Consider the following 26232-nt stretch of genomic DNA (forward strand, 5'->3'; position numbering starts at 1 on the left):
AATTCTATTTTGATAGCTAGCTTGCCTGAACTAACCGGTCAGTGCTTCCTTGAGGCTTCCACTCATGAACCTGATCATGCAATCCACAAGCATCTCCAGCCCTCTTTTTTCATCTTTTGACAAATGTCTGTTAAATTTGTACCTCTATATCTAAACATTAAATAACTGCTCATTTCTCTTTTTGTGGGGCCATTATTTTCTCCTGTTTGCTGATGACACATTTCCCATTAGGATTTTATATTCATGCAAACTTATGTTATCTAGAGATGGAAAACATAATTATGTGTGTGTGTTGTGTTCACTCATATACATTCAACACAGGCAGATAATTGTCCCTTTTTCAGGTTGCCAAATTGTGCATCTTGGTGTTAAATAGAAATATGATTCATATTTTGTTTTATCAGTTGGTGTCAGATTTTTTTTGCAGCTGCACAGACAAAATCCTTGAAATAACTCTTTAAGAAGCAGAAATTGTTGCCAAGATTTGCCTCATTTAATCCCGGGGTATGTATGCCATAGGGAATCCATCTCCACATAAAGTTGCTTTTTGATTCTTATTTTTCATTTAGAATGCATGGACAATGTTTCTGCATAGTTATAGAATTGAAGTCTTACGCATTTACTGGTGGTAAAGGTTAAAGTTCTATTTAAAGATTTTTCTTTCATGTCACATTCTCAGTTTTTACACATATTCACTGTCTGAATGCAGGTCAGGAAGAACATAATCAGTTTTGAAAAGGGTTGAGCATTTCTTGAACATGTCTAGTGTCTGTGATTATGGTAAAGAAGAGTCAGAAGCATATGTGTCTTTCCTGTTAAGTGAATCAAGAAACCTGGTATGGTTGTACAAATGTTTGTGTCAATAAGAGTGAGTTTGGAAGCAACATGCTTTATTACCTGCTTGACAGATTTAGTCTTTCTTTGCTGCTGTTGATTCTGAATGAGACAAATTTAGCACAGAGTAACTATCTGTAATATGATACATATAGTGCTGAGTAAATTAAGTGTGTTTATTAAAATTTTTAATTTAACGTAAATAGAATTTACATGAAATTAATATATTAAATCAGGGTTGCCACGCTACTGGGAAAACTGAAAAAAAGTCAGGGAATTCAAAAATTGACCAGAAAGTCGGGGAATTTCATACGGCGATCTCCCAAAAAAGCTGTTTTGCACCGACGTTGGAAGTGATTACTTTCTTGGTGAATGGTGTATTGCGTCTGCATCATTCAGGCAGCTGGCACAGAGCCAATTTTCGCGGCTCCAATTATTAGATTGTTTTTTAGAACCTCCGAAAGTCGCATGCACATATGCAGTGCATGTTGAACTAAACAAAATACCTATTTTCATTTAAAACAAAAATGGTTTAATTCTAGTGTATGGTGCCATTGAGGTTAGAATCAAAGAATATGTATTATTAAGAAGGAAAACTTCTCTGCGACAGGAGTGGCTCCATTCCATTGTAAATAAATGGAAACAGACAAGGAACGTGCATGTGTGAAATATCTGTTGTTAAAGCTTGAAGCCGGTGTCTAAGTTCGCAGATCACGTTAGCAAGAGTTTATAAAATGAATATCGTTTAAAATTTTAAAGGAAAAGAAAATGTTTTCACAGAGTTGCCAACTCTCCCGATGTAGGCAGGAGACTCCCGATTTTCGGCAGCTCTCCCACCAACCCGATTTGCAATATATTTCTCCCGACTTTTTCTTTTTCTTAAAATTTCTCACGATTTTTATGGAACTTGGCTTAATACTTCGTTATAAAAAATTTTAAAAAAAAGTGATTTTGGACATCTGAAAGCAATTGAATTTTCTCTAGATTATATCTAGAACAAAACCTTGTGAATCAGATGAGAACTTCTGCTTTGTGAGTGAAAGCATATACATATCCAGAAATGTCGTTGTCCAGTTCTCCAATGGGCATCGAGCTCCACTGCGTGTCATCTGGTATATATTAGCCAATGAGCACAAAGAAAGCGTAAGGCTGTTATTTGGATGTTCTTTAGTTATTTCATTCATCTTGTCCTGAGTTGTGTGAGTACACGTGCCTTTGGGAAATAGTTTTAGAAATTATCATCTTTCTTTATGTCTCCAAGAAAGGGGAAATACTCGTGTACGTTTCAAAAATCATACACATTTGACTTTCCTTCCATTACTTCCTCAAGGAAATGTAATAAATTTGCGGTGTGTACCGTCTGTCATTGCGATTTTTCGATTTCGCATGGTGGAAAGGCGGATGTTCTCAAACATGTGTGTACACAAAAACACAAGGACAACATAAATTGTTTTGAAAAAAGCAAAAAATGTTTCTTCAGAAACAAAGGACCAAAAAGTTATTAATGCACAATGTCTGTTCTCTGCTTTTTTACTGGAGCACAACCTGCCACTGAATGCATCGGATCACGCTGCAGCTGTATTTAGAAAAATGTTTCCCGGTAGTGAAATCTCTAAGAAGTACTTAAGTGCAAGGACCAAAACAGGTGCAATTCTTAAAAAAAAGGGTTTTAAAAATAAATCTTCAGTTACTGATTGCATTAAAACAGCTTTGTTCTGCCACTCTACGGATGGAAGCAATGATACCAATTCAAAACTGTATCCAATTGTTGTTTCTTTTTAGTGCAGTTTACTTTCTGTCCCCACTTTAGGACATTTGACAGGCTTTAATATAGCACAGCTAATTATTAAAACTTTAAAAGAAAATGCAGTGCCTCTGGATAATTGCTTAGCACTTGGTGCCGATAATGCACCATAATGGTAGGCTTGAAGATTGGTGTTGGAGGCATCTTAAGAAAGGAAAATTCAGATTTGCAGATTATAAGGTGCACCTGTCACCTCTTAAATTAAGCTGCTGAAAAAACGGTAGCTTCTTTACCAATAAATGTGAATAAACACATTGTTGATATTTATTATTATCTTGAAAGGAGTTCCAAAAGGAAGGGAAAATTGAAACAGTTCCAACAGCTGCATAATACTGAAATGAGAAAAATTTTGAAACGTGTGTACACGCTGGCTGTCTTTAAAGAAATGCTTATCTAGAATCCTCGATCAATGGAACTTGCTTCTTGCATTTTTTAAAGAAGTAAATGCTTCAACAGTTAAGATAAAAGGCTCTATTAAAAGTTATAAAATACCTAAAGTAAATGGAGATGTAGTTACTACTTCCATTGTTAAAAATAGGTTTGAGAAAAATAAAGTAATTTCTGCACAATTCACCAATTCAACTGGCAGTTCTCAAAATAATACCGCAAAATAAAAGCGTAAAGCTGATACAAATTTCTCTCAAAGTAAAAAAAAAAATTGCTCTACACACAAAACATTTTCTCGATTACTGTATGTTTATCTTGTGAAGAACAAATATTTTTTTTTTTTTCTTCGGACCTTAACAAAGCTTTTTGCTTTTTTTTTACAATTCATTTTGCCATCGTCCGATGCTCTTAACACAGTTCTACAAAGCAGAATTCCATTAATTCATGTTTTGCAATCAATGATTTATGATCTGTTTAAAGACATTTTATCAAAGTTTGTAAAACCAGTTTGTGTTTTGTCTTGTAATTCTATATATGATGTGATTTATGGTGAAATAGAAAATCAGAAGAAAGATGAAGATTTGGTAATAGGAGCTGCAACTACAAAAGTAGAAGAACTTTCAGAAGAAGACAAAAATAAGTTTTATCTTTATGTTAAAAGTTACTTCTGTTGAGTATGTGATTACATACTATATAAATTTTCACTCAACGATGTAATTTTGCATGCTAAAGTTCCTGATGTTTCTGCTTTAGCAAATGCATCTTTTTCTGATATAAGGAACTTTTTGTACAGATTTCCTTTGTTACTTCATTTAGTCATGAAAGATGATGATATTGATGTTGCCACTGATAATCTTGCAGTCGCAATTTTGTAGTTTACATTTAGAAAACTGGATGAAGTTATAAATCAGCTAGGATTGACACCCATTGGAGTTCAGTTGGAAAACTGAAAGGTGATGATGGAATTTTAAAATATATTGAACTGTCTAGAATTATGTTGGACATCTTGACAGTTCTTCATAGTAATGCAGAATGTGAGAGGATTTTCAGTGCTATTGTGAAAATGAAGACTAAATTTAGATCTAATATTAGTGATCACACATCAGAAAAACTTTTATTAGTTAAAGCAGGCCTATGTGGCAATTGCTATGAACAAAATTATGAAGTTTCTTTCTTAACAAAAGCAAAATCTGCCACTTTTTATAATATTTGTACGAAAGCTGATTAAAGTGTGTTCCCCCACCCCCTTAAACGTTGCAAGTAATAAAAATGTTTTTTATGTGTAAGGTATTTTTGTGTTGCTTGCATTTAAGAATTAGTAACTATTTAAAGTTAATTCATAATTAAAAACTACATTTTTATCAGTTAGAAAGTCTTTTTAACATAGTGAAAAATCTCCTGATTTTTGAGTGTCATAGGTTGGCAAGTATGATATCATTTAATGTTGTTTCTTCCCTCTAAATTTATTTATTATTATTAAATAATACTTTAAGTTATAGGAAATTTTCTCTGGCAAAATCCTGAAATTAATTCTAGTAGTATGAATTCTAGTAGACGAAATTTAATTAACATATTTTTGCTTATGTATGCTGCTAAATAAATATAAAATAAAAGTATTTATGAAACAAATATAAAAATTTATAAAAGTCATGTGTAATTGGCAAATTTTTGTGTTTTCAAGTAATACCATAATTAAGTAACCTTTTAGCACAGCAAGCGTGCATTATGCGGCTAAACTGGAATTTTCTTAAAATACACCTGGAAAAGTTAGCAGATTTCATTCTCCTGTTTGAGTGGCAACCCTGTTAAATAAAAATATATGCCTTTTGAAAGCTTTTTTAATATAGGACTAAAGAAAAGCTTTTCATTAGATTTTCCTTAGTATACAATGCCATGTGTGTGTACCTATTCTATGACTGGTAAAGCCTGGAGGGAATAAATAGTAATGAAAGAAGAAAAGCACAGTTCTCTATTGAAATAAATTTTTTTATTGTCTGCTGTTTATAATATGTATCTATATGTAATGATGAGTTTTGCACAATATATACCATCAATTCTCACACCTATGATTTTAAACTACATTTTACAAGTTTTTAGTTTGTTCACCATGAAATGTGCACTATTTTCTTCGCAAAGAAACCTGTAAAATGCATGTGCAGTGCTCTTATGTTTTGAAGTCATTTATTCAGATTTTCCCCAGATTTTATAACAGTGCTATACTGAATTGACAAAACAATGTAACAGTATGTCTATAGGGGAAATAATTCTGTGAAGAGGGATGCATTTATTCAATGCAAGTGTGTGCAAGAATGTTATTCTAGTGTTTCATGAAAAAGGGCATTATTTTAGGTGAGAATGAGGAATAAGTTCACAATATGAGTTGTTGGATGCTTTCTGTTTCTGTAGTCATTTGTAGCTGTGATTTTGAATTGAACATGGCAAAGAAATAAAAGTAGGCCAAATGCATCATTCCACTCTAGAAATAGTATGTGAATTGATAATAAAAACATGGAACAAATTAAACCCAATATAATTCAAAATCATTAAAAAATGTATCTAGATGTAATACAAGATGATTATTTTAATGAAGCAGAAAAGTAATGTGGTGAAGACAAAACAAAATTCAATGATGATACAATGAAAGATGAATATGTTTAACTTTTCATGTTTTCATATAAGGAAATTTTAAGTTCATAAGGAATGTAATTTTATTTTAAATAAATAGCAATTAGTTTGTCTAGAAATAATTTTTGTATGCTCATCTTTTAATCATTTTTATATCTGACATATGGTGCATATCCATTTATTTTGATCTTATATTTTGTATTAAAATTGTGCATTAATTGCCAGAGTGTGGTATTTATTTATAGCAAAATTTTAATTCTTTTGATATTTTATAAACATCTGAATTGCAGTTGCCTAGAGATAAGGCATTATGGTAATGGTTTACAGTCATGTCTTGAAGGCCAGATTCTGTGTGTGAGGTAGATTCTAATATTAAGGTGAGAATATTCACAGAATTATTCTGAAATAATCAGACTCAAAAAATGATTCATAATCAGAAAGTAGAAATATATCTGTTGCCAGAAAAGCATTGCCATATTTTGAGTGTTACAAAACTGTGTTACATTTTATTGTATTTACGTAACTAACCCACCATTTATCACCCATTTATTCAAAGTGTGAATTTTCCTGTGAAATTATAACTCAATACAAGGTTGTGCTTGAAGGTGGAACACATACAATAGTAATTGTAGTATATAGTATTTTCTACCAAAATCTTAAGATGATAGTTTCTGCATATACACCTGTAGGAGTTCCGAGTTTTGCACTTTGAAACACCTCCGTTAATGATAAAAGTTAGTTGGGATAATCAAATTGTGTGGCTTCTGAAAAAAATATTCTATATTCCATTGCACTTCGGTAATATGTAGAGTAGATTGGGGAAAGAAATGTTTTGGGTTATTAAGTTACTTGCAATTTATGCCTTCAGTTATGTTGAAAGTCAGTTTCATAAGACTTGAAATTTTCAAACAATTATTAATTCTGTCATTTAATTTTTCTACTTTATCCATTAGAATATTGTGTTGTAATTCCCAAATTCCAAGTGTTAGGAGTACAGCCTTTGGAAGCTGCCGCGTATACATTTTGTTTTACATATGTCTTTAGCTTGTAATGTGTGTGTATATATATATATACATATATGTTTTGTATATGTATAATTTATCCTTTTTTCTTTTTAATAGAGTTCAGGCTATCTTTCCTACAACTGATATATCTGCCTTGCAAGATAGAAGAATGATTAATCTAGTCGCTTATGCCCGGAAAGTTGAAGGTGATATGTATGAAGCAGCAAATAGCAGAGTAAGTGTTATGTTACTGCAACTTGTAAGTACGTAATACATACATTAATACTAATGCACAAATATGTAACGTTTGTCTTCGAAGTCTTGTTATAGTTTGGTAAAAAATGTAGCATTCTCAGACATTTTTTTGTGGTGTTTATATTAAGAAACATTAAGATGTTATAGTAGCAAAAAGAATAAGTAAATGTCCTTAATGTGTGTTTTATGAGTAATGTCTTGTGAAACTATTCATAGCAAATTTTAGTTTAAATTTGTAAAACCTGCTTCTACGACTCTTATATTGTATGTGTTTCATGTTGGTGATTCACCACATTCTTGCATTGTGGGATAGAAGATATTAATTAATACAGTACAAAGTCTGAAATACAGATGTCCAGTATTTAGAGCATGAGGTTTTTTTTTACAATATTTAGGAATGAAGAATACAATATTTCAGAAAGAGTTGGTGTGCCATAAGTGATTTTCCTCACCACCTACAGATTGCATGTTGCTTTCAAACTCCTGCTGCCCATTGAATCACATCACAATAGCCTATGAACATATTTTGACATTTAATTGCAACCACAGTTTCGGGCCTTGAATAATTGTGGAGCATGGAGGTAGGAGAGGGAGGAGGGGGCAATCCGCGCTAGAAGTGAAGCACAGCATTGAAGCTTGGGTCACCAGACGGGGTGTTCTTTGTTTACATTCAGAAGCTCGCTTGACAAGATTCTGATAGTATTTCGACACACGACAGTTCCATAGAAATCGAAAAAGGGACACTCTCGCATGAAAGAAACATTCATAGTGTGATGGATAATAGCAATTTGTATAGTTTACTGACATTTACGCAAAAATCACATCTTGGTTATTTTTCGATAACTAACAACAGCGACTTTGATTATGAATTTGTTTTATAAAATTCTAAGCAGTTGCACTACAAAAATATAGATTTTATAAAAATTGCTAAAAGAGATCTGCCAAAATTTATTTTCTAGAAGATTTGAAAAGTTTGAAACTTGATGGCTAAATGTAAATATAAAATTATGTATGTTAAAATATTTGTAATTAGGCACATAGGTCAGATTAAGTTTTTATTAAATAGAGTAACGCATGCAAGGGCTATCTGCCTAAAGAGAGAGATGCCATCGTGGAGGAATTTTGAAAAAAAAACTGACCTTTGAGTGGGTATTAAAAATAATACTTATAATTTTCATTCAAATTATATTCATATATATTTTTTATGTAAAACTTTCGGGTGTATGCTAAATTAGTGTAAATTACTTTACACGAAAAATATAGTGAATGCACAGAAATTAAAGATTTGCACATGCCGGAAATGATAAATAGGAAATATGTATGGGTATTTATGCATGTGCTTGCAAAAAGCATGTATCTGCCTTTGACAAAATACTTAAATATTCATTAAATTATTTATATATGTATTTGAAATGAAGAATTTATTCACTTACAAACAACTGTGAAAGTACTGTGAAGAAATCTATGATTAAATATATGTAATTTATAATGATTATAAATGTTATCTAAATATATAATAACCTTAATATTGAATTGTAAACATAAATTGAAATCTTGTTGACAAATACGTTATAAAACTATTTAAGCAAGAATTGTTCGTATTGGAAAGCAATCTGTTAAAAGGTATTGTAAAGCAAATGCTACGAGATGCGCACTTAAGAACGTAATAAAGAGTTTTGGAATATGTATTGTTGAAATGAAGGGTAAAAAAAAAAAAAATCTAAGTATAATTAAAAGAATTATTCCCTTTACATTTTATAATAACTCAGTTACAAGTTTTAAATAATACTAAAAAAAAAAAAAAAAAAACTTATTTTATTCCCTTTCAGAAATGTTCAGAGAAAGTCAAATACTATTTAATACCCATTTAATTATTAGGAATTAGCGAAATACTTATTTAAAGTATTTCGCTAATTCCTAATAATTCTCTAATTTAAAATAAACCGAATAGAGCATTAATTATAAATTGACTTACATTTTTCGATTTAAAAGAAGCCAGAAAATCATGTCATATTTAAGAAAGTATTTTAGGAAGAAGCTCTATAAATAGAAAAGAAATAATGCATAATTTTAATATTAATAATACAATAAACTTTGATCTTAATTTTTGTACCTTAACCAAATAAAATTGAATTACCTTAATTTTTTTTCTAATCTAATTAACGAAAACTTGTGAAAATATTTCATTCAAATTAAACCATTCTGAGAAAACTGTCCTGTGAAAAGTATAGCATTTAATTTCGTTCAGAAGGAAATGTTGTTTAAAAATATGTTGTTTTCACATATTTAGGACTCTGAAGTGTTGTAGAAAAAGAAAATATATACATTTATACATATATTTGCGACGTAATTACAAAATATTTACACCCAAATACGTCAAATCCCATAGAACGCAATGGTAAATGATCCAATGTTTTGGTCACCACATAGGGATCGCCGGTGCTTCAGAGCAGGGTACGGAGAAACTTGTTTAGGGCGACTCCATCTTACTTCCTACCTCCATGTTGTGGAGGTGGGGGTTATAATTTTTTCCTTTGTGGTGACCTAAACTGTAAATTACGCTTCTATATATTTTTCTCTGGTGTGAGGGAATTGCTAATATCAATTTTCTTTTGTTGGCATAGCAGCAGAAAAAAAACAAATTAAGTTAACATACCAAGTAATTTTCTTTGATTTGATCCAGAGTTTTTTTTTTTTTTTTTTTTAGTTGGGAAAATTTTCTAGAGCTATGGTAGGATCTGCAAAGCGTATTGGGTGCTTGCCTTCCATAGTTTATGTTTAATAGGCATTTCTTACATATAGTCCTGATATATGCTCCATTGGGTTGATATCAGGAGAGTTCCCAGGCCATTCCAATGTCTCAGTTTGGTTCTCAGAAATGAAATGATTTTCTTGACTTTTCGGAAGTATGGTGTGCTCCATCAGGGTATCATTTTTTCACGTACCGTCAATAGGCTGCAAAGAACTAATCCCAAAACATCTTTTGAGTGTGTTCAACAAATTCGTTAACCCTCTGACTGCTGAATTTGTAAACCAAAATCGCTTCTTTTTTTTTTTTTTTTTTTTTTTTTTTTTTTTTTTTTTTCATATTGTAAATCTATATATATATTGAAGAATTGAAAAATGCATTTTTCCTTTCTAGAAAATACTTTTTATAGATTTTTATCAAGAAAAACCAATTTCAGATGTTATTACAAAAAAAAAATTATTAATAAATTTCAGTCAAATTACAGTTCATTTCTATTTATTGCATAATACAAAAAAGTAAAATATATAAAATTTAGGAAAATATAAAGCACTGAGGGAAAAATATCTTTTATTTCTCTAAAGCTGAAGTGTCCTTTTAAAAGAGTTTTTTCTGATACTTTAAGAGATGGAAGGAATGTGACATTGTACTCTTAAAGTCGTAACAAAAATACACCTTCTCTTTAAATGCCTGTCATATTTGTATTAAGAAAGGAATTTGCATCAATATAAAGTGTAAGATTTCTAGTTTTTAATACACTGATTACTTAGTTGCCATACTCTGGTTGTACTCTAAGACTTCGATTACTTGATTTTCTGTTAGTTAAAATTCTTGACGGAATGGTTGTTAACTAGAAATTCAAAGGTTAAGTGAATATCACAACATGCTATTCAACATTGGCCGATTCTCAAATTTTTAACATTCGTTTTTTTTTCTTTAGTGGTGTGTTCCTTCAGTTTTGGTTTGTTGAAATGATATTTAAATTCGTTCTTTGCTTTTTTCTATAAATGTATGATAAATTTATATCATAATATGCAGTTTCAAACTAACTTTTTAGAATATATTACGTTCAAGGGTTTGATGGTTTTGACTACATCTTATCTTTTATTAAAGTCTAATGAGGTATAACTTTTGTTATAAAAATAAACAATGTCATTTACTGTTCTTAAAAATTGTCAATGAATTATATGATTTGAAATATTTTCACCCCTTATTAATGTTGAATCATAAGTGGGACAGAATGAACACTGGATTATTTTGACTAAAATATTTGGAACATGCTTTATTCGTCTATTTTGTCAGCACATTTTAACTCATCTTGTTGTCCTCTTGGTTTTATTTTAAGCGTAATTTGCATTTAAAATGTCTAAAAAATGGAAACGTCTGCGTGAAAGATGCAACTACAGCTTCAATAGAATTTGAATAACATTGAAAGTTTGTGTACTTTCAATGTTATTCAAATTCTATTAAAGCTGTAGTAATCGAAATAACTGGACATTCTTGTCTCAACACTGAAAATGAATGTGTCCGGTGGAAGGGAACTGGAAGGAAGAGCAACAGTTGCCTAAAAGCCGCTTTAAGGAAATTTTATATCCTGTGCCAAGTATCTGCAGATTCAAGCCATATTTTGCTGTAGTGCTATGCACCAATTCTTTCAGCAGATAGTCTTGTACTAGTGAGAAAGAGAAATAGCATTGCAGAGGGTGACTGTTGAGCCCTGGAGGGCTGTATAAATTACAATTTACGTTTTAGAATGTTGTCTCATAAATGGAAAATCCGAAGTATTCCAACGAATAGCCCTATGTGAATAGAAAAACAAAATTAACAAGAAATAACATTGTGAGTGAATGCGACAAGTGACTTATTTTTTTTTCAATGAGTATCTGTCGAAATTTTAAATTGCCACAGAAAGTCATATTATGCAAGTGGAGAATCTTAAGATACTTCAGCTGAGAAATTGTAGAAGATTCCAGGATTTTATCTAGAGAAAGATTCAAATATTAGCTAAAAATATTTTCATTGTTAATGAAACAAAATCTAGTGTTTTTCTTTCATCTCCTCTTTTAAAATGCATAGGTTTTAAAAATGTTCATTATCATGCACAAAATAACTTTACTCTTAACTTAATGAAGACAACTTACTTTTAAAATTATCACAGCAAATTCTTAGCAGGTTTCTCGCCAGGTTTTACAGAATTTGGTTTTAAGGTCTAATTTTTTGTCAGAAGTTCGCATGTTGCAACAGTGATATACGCAAATCTCTATTCTATGTATCCTATGTTCACTTTTGAGACATGAAAAATGCAGGTTTAATTTCGTTTGTCGTTCTTGGGGGGGGAGGAAGGAGATGGTGTGCATTCCAGGTTTTACCACATGTAAATTTTGCTTAAAACAGCTATTGGGAAAAAAATGTTTTCCTTAGAAAAGAGATAACAGTAATTTTATTTTAAAAATTCTGTATAGATGTTTTCTGGCACATGGATGTCTAGAATTCTCTGAGGGCAATGCCATGTGTTGAATTAATCTGTGTGAATGCAAACACCATAATACACTAGTCGTATTAATATTTTCTTGTACATTACTGCAAATGAATTTAACAACCATCTTTAAAATAAAGGAAATCAACTATGTTACATGCATACATGTAAGTATAAATGACAACTAATAAATTGGTGAGAAGGGCATGTCTTCAATCTTCAATCAAAATTGTATCATCAATCAAAATTAAAATCAATAATAGGCCTGAGAATCTGCTGCAGTTTGATACATTTATGAAGAGCCTATGTGAACTATTTTATTGTTTTACATTGTTGAAAAGAATTTTTAAAAATACCATGCAAGTTAAACTGCTTCATACATATGTATTTTAATTAGAAAATGGATTTAATGTTTGTTAGTTGTTCTGTATCTAGTGAAAAAGTTGTTTTAGGAAAACATTTTTTGTTGTATTAAATGAATTATTTTCTTAAAGGTACAATTCATTATTTATTTCCAAATTTCAGGAAGAATATTATCAATTGCTTGCTGAAAAGATATATAAAATCCAGAAGGAATTAGAGGAGAAACGTCAAAAGCGAAAAGAAATGCAACTGCAGCAAGTACATCAAGTTGCTACTGCTGTTGGCCCAATGCTTAATACTGCTACTGGAACTCCCAGTCCTAGTAAGCATTAGATGGTTTTTCTGCCTTCTTACTGATTCAAGAAAGGTTTATTTTCATGCATTAGAAGTTTTAGGAAGATTTCAGTTTTAGTTCTAATGCATTGTCATAATTTTCAAATTTGTTGTATTTGTCATTTAATGTCTGTTAAATTCTCCATGTGTTTACAGAACTTGCTGGATCTGGTGCAATAGCACAGCCTCATCTGTCTAACCTCAATATCTCAAGTAATCCACAGAGGATGCCTCCGCCGAACATAACTGTGCCCACGAATACAGGGCCTCGAGGTTCTGATCTCTTTTCACCACCTGGGTCTCAGCTGTCAATCTCTTTAAATACCAATCTAAATGTGACTTTAAATCAAGGCCAGTTTAATCAGCCTCAGGCAAGACGTAGTCCATTACCATCTGTTCATTTTAATAACCTGTCTGGCCCTGTAACCACTGTTGCAAATACTTCCATTGATACATCTTCCATTCCTTCCACTGTGAGTGGAATATCTGTTTCCCAGTTCAGTTCATCTTCACAGCAAAGCCATCCCCAGATGACAGATGCTTTCAAAACCAGGCAACTTTCGGTAAGTTTTTTAAATTACATGAATGTGGGGTGGTTGTACTTTACTTCATTTTAGTGTATTCAGTATAACATTTAATCATCTATTGTATATAGTTTTGTGTGAAAATGTTTTGATGTGCAAGTTCTGTAAAAATATGCTTTAGTTTATCGAGAATCTTGAATCGAATTTATATCAAGGTAAACTTCAGTTCATTTACTCATATTTATTACTTGTACCTGGAGAAAATAATGTTTATTTTTGCTGTTATTGTTTTACCTTAATTATCTGTGATTAGTTTTCTTTCATGAAATATCTTCAGAAATGTGTTCTGTCGCTTCCACACGTTTTTTTAACCTAATATCTGTTCATATCAATAATAATGCAATTTGTGTGCAGTTTATTGCAATATTTTCAAATGTATATGTGCATTTTGTGGCATTTAGAATGGTTCCATGTGAAATCTTATTCCTTATTAACGAAGAAAATACATATTTTGAGACTACCTGTACCTTAACTGCCAACAGCTACAGGAGTTTATAACCTGTATATTTTTCTAGTCATTCATTATACAGTCAAAAGTCGTTAATTCGAACACCCATAATCCGGACCTCAAAGCTAAAAACTTTCTGCGCATGCGTCCCGTTCACGCATGCGCATAGGCATTAACGTATGCGCATAATACATTTACGCATGCGCGTTTAATGTGTAACAGACAGTATAAGCTAAGCTAAAATTATCTAATTCAGTTAATGTTGCAGATTGCATTGTTCCTTAATCTTCGAATTGGATCTGGCTTATTATTTTTTGCAGACTGTTGGAGCAATTTTATAAAAGTAAGCTTGAACTTTCGATTATGTCAAATAGAATTTCCAATATATATTATCTAATATGTAAAGGATCTACAATGCGAAAGTATGTTTCAAAATCCGAAATCTGTTTATCAATTTCACGCTGCTCTGCGGCGGGAAGGGGGGGCGCAATGAATCGAAAGTTTATCTGTCAGCACTATCCTTATCTTCAGAGCAGATGTTTTTATTTTATTCCGCTTATAATTCCTTACTAAACATAGTATTTCATCTTGATGTACTCCGTCTTTGATATGATTTAAATCAAATTCCTCCTCATCATAATTCGCTTCCGATAGTAAAGAAAGTGGTTATTGAAAACAAAAAAATTTCTGTTGACAAATTAGTCGGTATTCTCGACACAGCAATTATAGGACTTGAACAGCGGAACTTTGTAGCTAAACAAGAAATTATGTCTGTTTATAGAATTAAAGAGAAAGTATTAACACAAAAAAACGAAACAACTTAAATCTTATTCCTTATTAACGAAGAAAATACATATTTTGAGACTACCTGTACCTTAACTGCCAACAGCTACAGGAGTTTATAACCTGTATATTTTTCTAGTCATTCATTATACAGTCAAAAGTCGTTAATTCGAACACCCATAATCCGGACCTCAAAGCTAAAACTTTCTGCGCATGCGTCCCGTTCACGCATGCGCATAGGCATTAACGTATGCGCATAATACATTTACGCATGCGCGTTTAATGTGTAACAGACAGTATAAGCTAAGCTAAAATTATCTAATTCAGTTAATGTTGCAGATTGCATTGTTCCTTAATCTTCGAATTGGATCTGGCTTATTATTTTTTGCAGACTGTTGGAGCAATTTTATAAAAGTAAGCTTGAACTTTCGATTATGTCAAATAGAATTTCCGATATATATTATCTAATATGTAAAGGATCTACAATGCGAAAGTATGTTTCAAAATCCGAAATCTGTTTATCAATTTCACGCTGCTCTGCGGCGGGAAGGGGGGGCGCAATGAATCGAAAGTTTATCTGTCAGCACTATCCTTATCTTCAGAGCAGATGTTTTTATTTTATTCCGCTTATAATTCCTTACTAAACATAGTATTTCATCTTGATGTACTCCGTCTTTGATATGATTTAAATCAAATTCCTCCTCATCATAATTCGCTTCCGATAGTAAAGAAAGTGGTTATTGAAAACAAAAAAATTTCTGTTGACAAATTAGTCGGTATTCTCGACACAGCAATTATAGGACTTGAACAGCGGAACTTTGTAGCTAAACAAGAAATTATGTCTGTTTATAGAATTAAAGAGAAAGTATTAACACAAAAAAACGAAACAACTTAAACAACTTACATTGAAAAAAATGTTTAATAAAATAAACAAATAAATATTTAGCTTTTTCTCTTTGTAAAACTTGATACCCTTTAGATCATAATTGCTCTTTATATCATAAATTACGGTTTCACATTTTTAATTTTATAATATCTGCATGCCATCTTACCAAATTTAAACTGATGATCTATAATCCGGAATGATGAAAGGAACTTTATTCAATGATGTACTCCGTCTTTGATATGATTTAAATCAAATTCCTCCTCATCATAATTCGCTTCCGATAGTAAAGAAAGTGGTTATTGAAAACAAAAAAATTTCTGTTGACAAATTAGTCGGTATTCTCGACACAGCAATTATAGGACTTGAACAGCGGAACTTTGTAGCTAAACAAGAAATTATGTCTGTTTATAGAATTAAAGAGAAAGTATTAACACAAAAAAATGAAACAACTTAAACAACTTACATTGAAAGAAATGTTTAATAAAATAAACAAATAAATATTTAGCTTTTTCTCTTTGTAAAACTTGATACCCTTTAGATCATAATTGCTCTTTATATCATAAATTATGGTTTCACATTTTTAATTTTATAATATCTGCATGCCATCTTACCAAATTTAAACTGATGATCTATAATCCGGAATGATGAAAGGAACTTTATTCAATAAGTCCCGACAAGTCCGGATTAACGACTTTTGACTGTATTCAGACAGGCTGTTTAAAATTTTGGGCACTTTCAATCTGTGCCATTATCTTTGTCTTGACAGGTAACTTGGTTGTTTTAAAAAAAGTTGTTCATTTTTTAAATAATTCATTAAAAATTCCTGACATCTAGAACCAGTTGTACTTTTATCCCTGCTAGGTGTCTATCGAAATTTGTCATATGATTATCAAATATTTGAGTATTCAAACACACACACACACACACACACACAAAAATTGTATCATTTTCTTACTTATAAGATATATATGACCTCATAATCACCAGCTTACTTCTCATTTACATCCATTTGCCATTGTATTGCCAGATCATGTGTTTAATTTTACAAAAACCCGTGTGTTTACTATTTATATTGTATAATTTGCAGATGCCACAGCATCAGCAGGCTACAAGATTGGTTGGTCAAGCAAATCAAGGGCAGTTGATTATGACAAATTTAAATGCACAGGTAATTAATTATAAGTGAAATTCTAAATTCTCATCCAACTTTTTAAATGTATCTTAAATTCTTTGTTTATTTTTTAGATCCAGATGATTAATCAGCAGCAACAACAAAATCAATTACAGCAAGTAACATCTCAACAGTCACAGCAAACACAGCCTCATTTGAATCAGATGATGTCTAAATCTCAGTCAGGTCTTTCTCCCCAGATGCCTTCTCATTCTGGAGGATTACAGATTCCTCAATCATCTACACCTCAACCACAATCTCAGCAAACTCCTGTACAGCAGCCACCTAGAGCAGCATCTGTTCCAGGAACTCGTCCCCAAACTCCTTCCACTCCACAGTCCCAGCAAAGTCAAACACAGCCACAGCCTCCACAACTTCAGCAACAGTTGCAAAACCATGCAACAGTTCAACCAGCTCAACAGTCTGTACTTAATGTAGAGGACAGCAGTGAGGAATTCAAGCCTCTTATTTCCCTTTCCCAAGAAAGTGGTGTTTCATCTGTAAACCAAACTGATACACAGTGTACAAACACTCCAGTATCATCTACCTCTGATCAAGGATCAGTTCAAACTGGAGGGAAGGTTTTTGCTTTTGCATCTCAAAAATCAGCAGGAGAAAGTAATTGCAGTGAAAAAATGGAAGTTGATGTTGATGTTAAAAGTGGGTGTGGGAAATCAGAGGCAATGATGGACATGAAACCTAGTACTAAACTTGAACCTAAAAGGGAAATAAAGCAAGAGCCAGCTGAGGATACAGGGTATGCCACAGGTTCATCTACAAAAGAAGAACCAGTGATTGTGAAGGAAGAACCTTCTACACCTCAGTCAGCTGCATGTATTAATGAAACTACTACAGATTCAAAGCCAGACTCTTCTAGTGAATCTTCTCAGCCACCTCCTAAGCTCAGACCTAATAAGAAAAGTGAGGTTTTGCTTTCATTCATTTTAAGTAAAAGCTTAGTATAATTATATGTCTATATGCACACATACCGTTTTGTTCATTTTTTAAATGTAACACTAGGGCCAACAGAAAAATTTTTTTAGATCATAAATCCTTCTAATGTAGAATGCTGCTCAACGATAAATTTTAGTAAATATCTGATGAAAGGAACTTTATTCAATAAGTTATAAAAATTATGTCACTTTTATTGGTTTTAATATATTTATTTAGAGCATACAGATGATGGTATATGTCATAAATTCAGTAAATTTACAAATGCATATTTTGAATTTGGCAGCTTAAAGCACCTAAATAGGAAAAGCTTGAATTTTTTAATTGTGTTAGAATGAAAATAGATGTGATGTGTAACTGATATTTTGTGCCTTTTAAAAGATGAATTTCTGCTTGTCATGTTGTATTTGATTTCTTTTCACATCTGTAATAAAGTGCTTTTAACTATTTGTGTTTGTGAAATGGTAAAAATTCATTATGCTGCTAATTTTTAACAGCATTCAAACCAGATGAATTGCGTCAAGCATTAATGCCTACGTTAGAGAAGTTATATAAACAGGATCCTGAATCGCTGCCGTTTCGCCAGCCTGTTGATCCACAGCTACTTCAGATTCCGGTAAATATATACTCCTTTCATTGTTATTTATTTATTCGTGCAGTTTTAAAATTGTATTTTATATGCAGTGTGAAAACATGTCACAATCAGAAGTTTTGTGCAGCGTGTGGCCCATAAATATTTATGTACCATATTGACAGTGGCATGCATGCATGATTTTAAGCATAACTTTTATCTAACATCATTTAAAATTTATTGTGCAGTTTTTACTTTGCTCTGGAACTATAATATTTAGTTTTATTTCTATATAATTGAGCTTTTAAATTTCAGTATGAACGCTGAATACTTTTTATGGCTAACTTTCTAAAAACTTGTGTGTCTGTTGTTTTTATTATTTTTTCCCATTTCTATATATTATTATAATTGTAATTTTAAATGTATATAAGTAAATGTTAAAGGTATCATGTTTTAACTAATGTGTGTGTGTGGACATACAGGCACCCACACTCATGTATTTATATGTGTATATATGTAGTATATATACATATTTTATTATGCACTTATCTTTGCAAATGTAACTGCTGCATTAGCTTTTTATAGGTATATGTAACATTTATTTTTGGTGCATGGTTTCATGTCTTATTTTCTTTCCTTATTGCCACTGATAGTTTGTTAATTGTTACTTTTGGAGAGCTTATAAAACAGCTTTAAATAATTTTCTGCAAGTAGTAGTTTGTCTTGAAAATGTAGCCTGCATTAGTTTTATAGTTTTCTTAACATTTTATTTTGCTTCAAAGTTGGCTTATAAGCTGTCCAAAGAGCTGGGAATTTTTCCCCATAATTTTCCCCTATAATCTGCATATTGTTTGCTGCTTGAAATAACATTAGTAATATTGCTTTATAATGAATGCATAATAGCAATATCCTTCCATTCACTGTCTGAAATCCTGCTGTAGATTTTTATTCCCCATTTTAACACAACACTTCAATTTTGTAAAAGTAGATAATATATGCTGAACATTTGTAATGCTGATTTAGTTTTAAATGATATGCTTTCATCTTTTGTGTACATGAAGTAATTTACATTTTCATGAGGTCAGTGTATTATTTTTGTCTTAAGAGAAGTTCTGCGCTGGCACTTTAAAGAATAATTTTTAAATTATATATAAAATCTATTAAAACCTTTCTTCAGAGTCAATCCTTGAAAGGTTTTGTATAGAAAATTTTATCTCCCTGAAATAAAGTAAAGTTTATTCTAAATTCTTATCTTGTTGTCCTGTTGATAGCAGGGTATTTGTTGTCTTCTGTTCTTGATCCCAATTAAAAGAAGGCATGGATATAGCTTTGAAAGGAAGGTATAGCTATTTCTGCAGTGCATGTGCACTGTGCTAGAAAGATGTAGAATCCGTGTTTTATAAATCTATATCCAAATTATGGTCTCTCCTCCTCTACTAGACGAAAGGCAACAAAGACGCAACTTCATATATCAAAAGACAAGACACAATGGTACGGATACAGACCTATACTTCATTTTCATGGGAGTATTAGCTTTATTAAGTTATCCAGGTTTTATAAAAATCTTACATTTTTAAGTTAATTTTTTAGTTATTTTCCTTTATTTTTTATTATTTATTTCTATTCAAGTTTGCAAGCATTTCTTTTCACCTCTTTTATTTTCTGATATTTTTCTCTTTCATTACTTATATGCTGTCATTCTGTGTGTAATATATTGTCTTGTTTTTTAAGCACTAATATAAATCCCTGCTTTCCCCTACTGTTTTTTATTGTTATTCATGTTTAATATTTATTTTGAAAGGCTAAAATATTTGCATGCGTTTTAGATCTCATGGTTGAATAATTTTGTGTTTTTAATATAGCCAGTTGCTGTAATGTATGTGTGTATGTGTGTGTGTGTGTGTGCATATATATATATATATATATATATATATATATATATATATACTTGTGTACATACTCTCATGCGCACACACACGCATATATATCTGTGTGTGTACACTCTCTCTCATGTGCACACACGCTGATATATATATATATGCATTTGCATGCACACACACATATATTATATATATATATATATATAAACTTTTAATTTTTAAAAAACCTGCCAACGAGTAAGGGTTTTGCAATTCCTAGAAGATCCTCTTTCCTTCTAAATTTAGTGGTGATTACTGCTGAATTTCATTGATATCACAATTCAGACTGATTGTGGCATGTTTGTTGTTTCTTTTTACTTGTTGATGTGTTCACTAATGCTGTCAAAAGCATTCAGATTTGCATCATAATATCTCATTCCCGCTTTTCTCTCAGCTATTTTTCTAGCAGTTTACTAATGTCTAGTCTATTTTGCATGTATTTCAAGAAATATTGCTTTGTCTTATTTTTAAATTCATTTGCATATCTTATCCTACTGTTCCTACTTGTGAGTAGCAAGAAATAGGCAGCTGTTCAAATTTTGTTTCAGGTTCTGTTCTGTAAACTCTTTTATAGTAACTCTTTGTGTAGTGGGATGTGATTGCAGAAGGGGTGGTTGAAGTTGTGTGTTTCCATTCTAATTCCTTTTTCATAGAACATTGGTTGTTTTTCTTTTAAACAATCCCTGCTTCTTGCATGTTAAGATATAACTTATAAAAGTTTTTGCATTTTTGAATATTAGGGAATGATTTACATTGCATGGTTTTAGATCAGACAACCTTTTCTTACTTTCTTTTTCATCCCTTTTGGTGTGTGTGCGTGTGCGTGTGTGTGTCTAGTCATGTTTTCCTGGCTTTGTAAAAATGTTATTCTAAATTTTATGTGCTGAAATTTTTAATGGTGGTAGTTTTTTTTAGCAGAATAGTATTTTTATTGTTTGTTAAATTTCTGGCTTCAAACTGTATTTTATAATTGAAGTGTATTTATCTGTTTTAACTGGAGGATTTCTTAAACCATATATGGCAGTTTAACCACTTAAAGATAATTTATGCATTCAAGCAAAAAGAAATGAGTTCAGATGCTGTCTTTTTCTGGTAGCTGGAGGTGTCATGATTTGCCCAACTTCAGCTTTCTGTCACTAGCAATATCACTTTTATATATATATCTTATTGTAAATGTCCACTTTTTGCCTTGGTTTTTTAAATGAATATATGCTTTCAAAAATTCTTGAGGGAAATATGAAATAAAGTTAAAAAGATCTCAGTAAAACAATTTCGGGTAATGGTTAAAATTTTATAAGTTTATATGGTAATAAAATATTGAAAATTCAACAATAATTAACAATATAACTGTAAATTAACTGTTGTAGTAACTTGTAATAAACTGTTGATTAACAATAATAAACTGTAAATGAGATATGATTGTAATTTTGCCAAGTTTTAAAGCAATAGAGAAAATGATATATTTTGAATTTTACATAAAATCTATGCAAATTTAATGTTGCTTTTTTACTTTTAAGTATAAAAATTTAATGATTTCTCAGTGTTAAACAGCTAATAACTACTAAGTTATATAATAATTTTTGGAAATCTATCATTATGGAAGCTTGCCAATATGTGCCATTCAAATTGAGACAAAATTGAACCTTAGATGAATTATAATTTTATGAAATATTTCTGTGCACTTTAATAGTTCCATGTCTGTTTTCACAATATGCATAATCAATTTTCTTCTTTCAAATTTTATTAAAAAATCCAGAGATTTAAGCATAAAAATTTTACATTAGTTTAAGGAATGCTTGCATGACCTTTGCCATAGTTACTAATTGTGTGATTGAACTTTCAAAAGAGAAATTGCATTGAAATTATAAAGAACTGTGTTATAAAATAAAATTACTTAAATAAAACTTTAAAACTTTAAATGTTGACTGTCCATTAAATATATCAATGATTAGTTGAAGTAATTACAGGTAATTAGGCATAAAAATACGTACATAAGGCAGAGAATATGTTCGTAATCAGAATTCTTTTTAAATTTCACTTGTTTATGAACTTTTTGCTTCTCTTTAAGGACTGCTTGTCTTTTTCAAGTGTGATGTGTGGTAACACTATAAATCCTGCACACATTGTATTAGAATTGTTTAATTATATTAATTCAACCTATTTTATAAGTACATGCATCAAGCAAAATTTTTATCAGCGGTCCCTTTAAAATCCCCCTTTAAATCCCCCCTTTAAAAACCCTCTCTGAAATAAAACCTGCAATGAAATGAGAATTTTTAATCATTAATTCAAGAAAATTCATAAATATATGTTCATAACCCTAATGTAAAAACTATGCAATCACCTTCTTGCTAAATTACGAGGGCTAGCAGTTGATCGAATTGATGATGTGTCGTGTGAAAGCAATGTAAAAAATTTTCTGTTTTTCAAGCGTATATTCTTAAATTATGTACACTGTGCAGAAAAAAAAGGTCAAAATGTCTAAATTGTCCTAAGTTAAAATGTCTGTTATATATATTTTCTGAATGGAACATTGAAGGGCATGTTAATAATAACTATGACAAAAAAATATAAAGAAAACTATTTGAAAAAAAAATAAACGATGCACCTTTTATAAAAATTTAATTTTTTGAATGGTAACAGATTCGCATTTGTGCAGGTTTTGCAATATTCATATTATTTCCCATAATCAAATTGTGTATAAATCCATGTTTCACTGCTAAAACATTATACTGTATTTCATTGCATAGCCTTCTCCATTTTTACTAATTTTTTCATTCAATACAAGGAGGGGAGAATATGTGCATAATTTAATTACCGTAGGATGCGGTGACACTAAGAACATATTATTTCTCTAAATGAAACCCACATTCCAATAAGAGTACATAGTAATACTAACATTGTAATATCTAACAAGATATTGTTATTTCTGCTTCCCTGTAACTTAAATCTTGTGTATTATTATTGTCTGCTAATCTTTAGACCATGAATCATCCATAAATATTTATCAGAGGGTGAACAGGAAGCTTACTCAAGTGAAATCATGAATCTGAATGCCAGTTCAAGGTTCTTCTCTGTCATTGGTCGTTTTTTGTAATAGGCTGGTTTACAATTCGACTATTAGAAGGGAATAGTTTGACTTGACGTTTATAGGCAGTTTGTGAGGATTTGTCTTTGTTCGCAAGATAAAATCAATCACTACATGGACAAGTCAATTTTAAAATTTACAGAAGCTCTTCTCTGTACACATTAAGGAAAGAAAATTATCCGAATATTTTTAAAGTTTTCAGAGTATGGTGCTAGGATGAAAATACGCAAGGAAGTGTGATATTTTTTGTTTAGTAGAAATTTAGGTGATTATTAGCACATGAGAAATTGCATTTGTCCTGAGAGGCATATCTGTAATATGTAATTGATATTTTAGATCACTTATTAACACGAAAGTTATCTGATTATTTAACTGCTGCTACAGAATTGACCTTGATTGAAACAGGTGGTAAAATACTGTGTTTTCTGCTCACATTGCATAAATCTAGCATGTGTTGTGCAGGGCTTCATGGAGAACCGAGATCCTTTTTATCATGTTATGCTCTTTTATTTGATGAAAAGGGGAAATGCAAGACAGACCTTTCATAAATTTTGTGCTGCACATTGAAGAAAATGCTGTATCTGATGACATAATTTAAAGGAGGTCTGAAAAGTTACAACCTGAAAATTTCTGCACTGAGTATGATGCTGGCTCATTTTCTATGACACAAGGACCTAGTGAAAGAAACTGTCAAGACGGAATAAAATTCAATAAAACACAGTATGTGATTGTTAGGAGAAGGTTAGATGTGTAAGCTGCTACAGTGTATGTATACCCCATGCCTTTAAAAGAGTGCAGAATATGCTTGCTCAGGTTTTAACATTTGATTCTTTACTGAAAGTAAATAAGGAAGCTTCTTTTTTTAAGGGGCTGGTCATTTGAGAAGTAGATGTCATACAATAATGTTGCAAGAAAAAGATCAAGGAGTAATAGCTCCCCTTAGTAATATCAATTTGGATGTACCATCCTGAAGGAGTAAGTAGGCCTGTGTAGGAGTAATGCTTTTTTTAGATGCAGGGATACTGGGAGTACAAAAGAGTTGCATGCTGTAATCATTACCATCAAGTTGGGGGATTAATTCAGAAACATACTGTTTCCAAATGTCAATTTTGAAAGCAGAAATCGAAGTGCTCATAGGTGTTGTCTTTCATCATTGCAATATTCAGTCCCTCATTTTGATGAATGTGGGGAAGATGATGAGATGTTTTATCATGTCCTATATCCCCTAGATGTTTCTCACAGATTTTCATTTCTTTGTCATTTAAAAATTAATCTGAATTGTCTGAAATTTAGTTTTTTGAAGATGTTGACAATTCTGTATGAATAAACCCACTGACTTTCTTTCCCAATGATCAAGTTTCCCAGCGTCTTGAAAGATGGCCAAAAGTCATAGAATAAGATGGGTCTTATGCTATTCAATTAAAGTTCCGTATTTTTTATACTACTTCATTTGCCAAAAATACCTAGACCTTTCAAATTCATTTGACATTGTATTTTCTTCAGTGACCATGCAGCACACTATTCCAGGTGTTAGCTCATGTAGGTGTAATCACCTCTAAAAAATCTTTCTGAGTGAGGTTGCTAATTATCTAGAGCAAATAACTTTAAAGTTTTAATGTTTCATATATATATATATATATATATATATATATTTAAATAACTTGCAGCTAATCAGGATATCTGCTATTTCATGTGATGAATTAAAGCTGTCAGTTGGCAGGCAATATAATTTATCTAAAAGTGGTATTGTGACATTTTGCTGAAGGTTTGTACTGTTAGTATGGTTCCTTTTCCATTTCTATTATATATATATATCATGCATATCCAGATTTTGATTTACAAAGCATTTACATTTTTATTCCAGAGCAACCTCACTTTAGTGGAGTGTATTCAAGTTAATTTTTGGATTTCCATTGAAGGAAATCTAGAAGGTAATTGCCTTGCTTGACTGAATCTGTCAGAGCCATGAGTATAAGTCCCGAAAATTGTGCATGCAAAGCAAGCAAGGAGTTATAAGAAATCATGAAATATAGAGGCAAAATTTAATTCCATTATTCCATTCCATATATGACAGTTTGGATCAGTGATTAAATACTATATTAGATATTTTCCAAAAATGATAGCTTGAGGAATGAATATTATGTTTAGAATATAGCTTTCTAATTATTCTTAATTTCATTTAATTTCTTGTTAAAGACACTAATTCATCTTCAGTGACTAGATTATGTTCAGAATATAGCTTTCTGATTATTCTTAATTTCACTTAACTTCTTGTTAAAGACACAAATTCATCTTCATTGAGATGCGAGATACTTATTTTTACAGTGACTGATTTAAGTTTTTCTAGTTTTATTGTGGTTTAAAAGTTTAGTATAAAATATATTTCCATTTCTATAAATTGCATTCTTTTTTGTCTTTTAGTCAGTGTCATAAATAGATGGTTCCCTTCAAGGAACTTTGTATTTTAATTCACTTAAGGCCTGTGTAGGAAACAAATGAGGGAAGATAATTACAAAATATTTTAAACAGTTCATTATTTTGCAAAAAAGGTATTTTAAAATTGTGTTTTTGTATAGAGCAAAATGGTTTAAGCGAGGAATTTTTTATTCTTGAAACTTATTTTTTATGTTTAATTTTGCCAATTTGATCTTATATCCTTTAAAGATGTTATTATCTCATACTTGCATTTTCACAAACTTCATGAAATAACACTTTTAATTCTTTATGCAAATTTACTGTGTTGTTCCTTTCTCTGAAATAGATTTTTTGTCATATATTTTGTGTATTAGTCTGTTAGTGATATGCTTAGATTTTTCTTTAAACCCTGTAGGATTACTTTGACATAATAAAGAGACCAATGGATTTATCAACAATAAAACGCAAATTAGATACAGGACAGTATCAAGATCCTTGGCAGTATGTTGATGATGTGTGGCTAATGTTTGATAATGCTTGGTTGTATAACAGGAAGACTTCAAGAGTCTACAGGCATTGTTCAAAGGTA

At 31.1% G+C, this 26232-nt stretch overlaps 1 protein-coding gene across 3 annotated transcripts in view; it reads left to right on the forward strand.

Annotated features, from left to right (window-relative positions):
- The window catches only part of nej (CREB binding protein nejire), a 201644-nt gene that overhangs the window by 82822 nt on the left and 92590 nt on the right, over window positions 1-26232 (forward strand). For 2 of the 3 annotated variants that reach the window (XM_085807012.1, XM_085807013.1), the window contains exons 7-14: window positions 6772-6889; window positions 12657-12816; window positions 12984-13390; window positions 16616-16696; window positions 16774-17620; window positions 18148-18266; window positions 19662-19712; window positions 26059-26229. In XM_085807012.1, the coding sequence (XP_085663138.1) occupies window positions 6772-6889; window positions 12657-12816; window positions 12984-13390; window positions 16616-16696; window positions 16774-17620; window positions 18148-18266; window positions 19662-19712; window positions 26059-26229 (1954 nt within the window). The remainder of the gene's footprint in view (window positions 1-6771; window positions 6890-12656; window positions 12817-12983; window positions 13391-16615; window positions 16697-16773; window positions 17621-18147; window positions 18267-19661; window positions 19713-26058; window positions 26230-26232) is intronic. The other variant, XM_085807014.1, reaches the window with a different exon arrangement.

The sequence above is a fragment of the Stegodyphus dumicola genome, chromosome X1 (genome assembly GCF_044657685.1).
Source record: "Stegodyphus dumicola isolate Sdum_Otavi_A_Nest chromosome X1, ASM4465768v1".
Classification (NCBI taxonomy): Eukaryota; Metazoa; Arthropoda; class Arachnida; order Araneae; family Eresidae; genus Stegodyphus; species Stegodyphus dumicola.